Here is a 4,268-nt window from a genome sequence, read left to right as displayed (position 1 = left end):
ATCTCGGCTCACCGCAACCTCCGCCTCCTGGGTTCAGGCAATTCTCCTGCCTAAACCTCCTCAGTAGCTGGGATTACAGGCACGCGCCACCATGCCCAGCTAATGTTTTTGTATTTTTAGTAGAGACGGGGTTTCATCATGTTGACCAGGATGGTCTCGATCTCTTGACCTCGTGATCCACCCGCCTCGGCCTCCCAAAGTGCTGGGATTACAGGCTTGAGCCACCGCGCCCGGCCTGAGAAGTTTTAATTCCATGTGGGCATAGGCTTTCTTTTTTATTTATTTTTACTTTTTGTAGTGATGAGGGCTCACTGTGTTGCCTGGGCTGGTCTCAAACTCCTGGCTTCCAGTCATCCTCATGCCCTGGCCTCCCAGAGTACTAGGATTACAGGCACGAGCCATTGCACCGGCAGAGCATAGGCTCTCTTGACAGCAAGATTTATAGTTCTAGCCTCTGTCCATTGGCTCATTTTTGGTTGTTTGTCCTGGATTTGTGTTTTCTCTTCCACAAAATCATGCCGTTGTGTCTGTTGTAATTCTCTTCCTGCCTGTCCTTCTGCATCCCTTGTCCTTTTTCCATTCCATTTTCACATAGCCGTAAGCAAAAATCTTCCTTCCAATCCTCTTTTCTCATCAATCTTGATGTTTTTGCAAACCCTCTGACATTTGTCACTTTTAGAGTTCCTTGGTCACATAGGATACACTTTGAGAGCCGGCCTTGGCCTTTTCATTTTTTCTTTTTTTTTTGAGACAGGGTTTCACCATGTTGGCCAGTCTGGTCTTGAACTCCTTACCTCGTGATCCGCCCACCTTGGCCTCCCAAAGTGCTGGGATTACAGGAGTGAGCCACTGCACCCGGCCGACCTTTTCATTTTTTTAGAGATGGGTCTTGCCATGTTGCCCAGTGCAGTGGCTATTAACAGGCACAGCCATCATAGTTCACTCGAGCCTTGAATTCCTGGGCTGAAACCTCAGCCTCCCAAGTAGCTGGGACTACAAGTGTGTACCACTATGCCTGGTTTGGCCTTGGCCTTTGACCAACCTCTGGAAGGCCTCCCTTGCAGATTTATAGAACAAAATAAACTAGATTTAGTTTTTAACTAATTGTTGAGCATGATCATAAATTACTAAAAGCAAAACTTAGCTGCCATTTGCTTTTCTTCTTGACCAAAGTAATCTAATGCTGTAATCCAGGGATGGCTCTCATCTGTCTCTTTTGTCCCTAGGAATTTGATCATCACTGCCCGTGGGTGAACAACTGTATTGGTCGCCGGAACTACCGTTATTTCTTCCTCTTCCTCCTTTCCCTGACAGCCCACATTATGGGTGTGTTTGGCTTTGGCCTCCTTTATGTCCTCTACCACATAGAGGAACTCTCAGGGGTCCGCACGGCTGTCACGTATCCTTCAAGGCCTTTTAAGTTGTGGGATTGGAAGGGGGAGGAATGAGGGCCAAAGGGAAAATGGCTGCAATAGGGGCTGGGGAAAGTGAGATCATGTCGCTCTGTTCTCCTTGATTGTTTGTCATCAGAATGGCAGTAATGTGTGTGGCTGGCTTATTCTTCATCCCTGTAGCTGGCCTCACGGGATTTCACGTGGTGCTGGTGGCCAGGGGACGCACAACCAATGAACAGGTATGGGGAGAAGTGATGAGAGACCCCTGAAGAGCAGGGCATGTCTCTTAAGCTTTTTGATTAGTGTACAATGTAGTGCTTTCACAAATAGAAGCTTAATGAATACTTCTCATGATTATGTAGAGATTAATGGTAGGGAGTGAGGCAGTCTTAGTTGCTCATGTAAGCATAGAGGCCATGTAAGAATTGAGGCCATTTTTTAGTTAACAGGCATTTGCTATATGCCCACCGTGTGCTGGAGAATTTAGGCTCTGAGTTTATAGAAACAACAGAAGACTTGGGCTAGCCCTCAAGAAACTTAGAGTGCTGCTTACAGGAAAGCAGTGATTTCTGTGCATGTAATAGTAGCTAACCTTAATTGCTTTTTTTTTTCTTTTTTGAGACAGAGTATTGCTCTGTCACCCAGGCTGGAGCGCAGTGGCACGATCTCAGCTCACTGCAACCTCCACCTCCTGGCTTCAAGCAATTCTCTTGCCTTAGCCATCCAAGTAGCTGGGATTGCAGGTGCCTGCCAACCACACCCGGCTAATTTTTATGTATTTCTTTTTTCTAGTAGAGATGGGGTTTTGCCGTGTTGGCCAGGTTGGTCTCGAACTCCTGACCTCAGGTGATCCACCTGCCTCAGCCTCCCAAAAGTGCTGGGATGACAGGTGTGAGCCACCACGCCTGGCCCTTAATTGCTTATTCTTATGTATATTATCTTAGTTTTCAATATTTGGAAAGCGGCTTATTCCATTTTACATGAGGAAACTGAGGTTTTGGATCAGCAGCCATGACGTAGACCTAGGATTTGAACTAAGGACCCTGACTGTAGATTCCCTGCTCTTAACCATCACATATATAAGCTGCTTGTGTTTTACTCATTTCTGTATGCCTCCGATAGTGAGTGCACAATAATTGGTAATAGATTTGTATTTTGGCCTTTGGAAGTCAAGGTCTCATCTTCTGACCTGGTATTTTCTTCCTCCCTCTAGGTTACGGGTAAATTCCGGGGAGGTGTGAACCCCTTCACCAATGGCTGCTGTAACAATGTCAGCCGTGTTCTCTGCAGTTCTCCAGCACCCAGGTACACCTATCTTTTTGGTCTAGTGTTTACCATTGGTCAGAACTTTTATCTTCTTTGGGCTTGTTCTGGTAAAGGAGGGGCCTGGTAGGAGACAGCCTTTAGGAAGGGTTCTCTATCTTAGAATGGTAAGTACCTTCAGGGGAGAGACATGCCCATTCTTTAGTGCTGTGGTCCCCAACCTTTTTGGCAGCAGGGACCAGTTTCATGAGACAGTTTACCCACAGATGGAGGCTGGGGTGGGTGGTTTCGGGATGAAACTGTTGTATCTCAGATCATCAGCCATTAGATTTTCATGGCTGGGCGCAGTGGCTCATGCCTGTAATCCCAGCACTTTGGGAGGCCGAGGTAGGTGGATCACTTGAGGTCAGAAGATTGAGTCCAGCCTGGCCAACATAGAGATGGTGAAACCCCATCTCTACTAAAAATAGAAAAATTAGCCAGACATGTAATTACACTGTTTTGCAAAGGGGAGCTTGGAAATCATCTTCCTTGTCGTCATCCTCAGCTATAGAGTCAGTTAAAAACAACTATGCCAAAACGGTAGTAAGTGCTAGAGATGCAGTGATGTTTAAAGACAGCTTCTGCCTTTGAGGAATTCACAGTCTAATGAGTGAGAGACTAGGAACTAGGAACTGTAATACTGTGAGGTCAGGTCTTTATACAACACTATGGGAACACTGATGAGGAAGCAATTTATTCTGCATTGGGAAGTGAGGTTCAAGATAAAATGACTCAGGAGGTAGCCCTCATGCATGTGCTGGTGTATCTGGTTTAAGTATGATGAATAAATTTTAAAGAAATAGTTTATATATCAAAGCACATACATAATGAGTTTGCCTGAGTTCAGTATCTACATTTACATGAGTGAACTATAGCAATCCAAGAGAGACACTAACATCAACCTTTCTTTCCAGGCACAAAGCCTTTGCCCAGCCAGGCGTCATTGCTCATGCCTATAATCCCAGCACTTTGGGAGGCCAAGGAGGACAGATTGCCTTAGCTCAGGAGTTCAAAACCAGCCTGGACAACATAGTAAAACCTCGTCTCTACTAAAAACACAAAAATTGGCCAGCCATGGTGGCACGTGCCTACAGTCCCAGCTACTCAGGAGACTGAGGCAAGAGAATTGCATGAAACCAGGAGGCAGAGGCTGCAGTGAGCTGAGATCATGCCACTGCACTCCAAGATCACACCACTGCAACAGAGTGAGACTTAATCTTTAAAAAAAAAATAAATAAATAAAAATAAAAATTGCTCTTAAAAAAAAAAAAAAAAAACTTCCTCTAAAATGTCTTCTCTTGTTGCACAAGCATAAAAGGACATTTATGCTTGTGCAACAACTACTACTATGTATATATATATAGAAAATTGATTTTTTCTATATATACATATTTTAGTATTATTTGATTGATTTTAAATCAATTTTCTATATATATACATATTTTAGTAGTATTTGTTGCACAAGCATAAATGAATGCCCTTTCTCTCAACTTTCAGCTATCAGAAACCCACTGATAAAGACATTATTTGCCTTCTCATCTACAGTTAGCAATTTTTTTTTTTTTTTTT

The 4,268-nt window shown here is 44.1% G+C and overlaps 1 protein-coding gene across 1 annotated transcript in view; it reads left to right on the top strand.

Annotated features, from left to right (window-relative positions):
• The window catches only part of ZDHHC5 (zinc finger DHHC-type palmitoyltransferase 5), a 33,371-nt gene that overhangs the window by 23,526 nt on the left and 5,577 nt on the right, over nucleotides 1–4,268 (top strand). Inside the window, exons 5-7 of the mRNA XM_037728029.1 lie at nucleotides 1,227–1,399; nucleotides 1,531–1,633; nucleotides 2,608–2,784. Coding sequence (XP_037583957.1) covers nucleotides 1,227–1,399; nucleotides 1,531–1,633; nucleotides 2,608–2,784 — 453 coding nt within the window. The remainder of the gene's footprint in view (nucleotides 1–1,226; nucleotides 1,400–1,530; nucleotides 1,634–2,607; nucleotides 2,785–4,268) is intronic.

This window comes from Cebus imitator, unplaced genomic scaffold (genome assembly GCF_001604975.1).
Source record: "Cebus imitator isolate Cc_AM_T3 unplaced genomic scaffold, Cebus_imitator-1.0 Scaffold253, whole genome shotgun sequence".
Lineage (NCBI taxonomy): Eukaryota > Metazoa > Chordata > Mammalia > Primates > Cebidae > Cebus > Cebus imitator.
The sequence above is the reverse complement of the archived record's forward strand: the minus strand, read 5'-3'. Positions and strand labels throughout refer to the sequence as shown.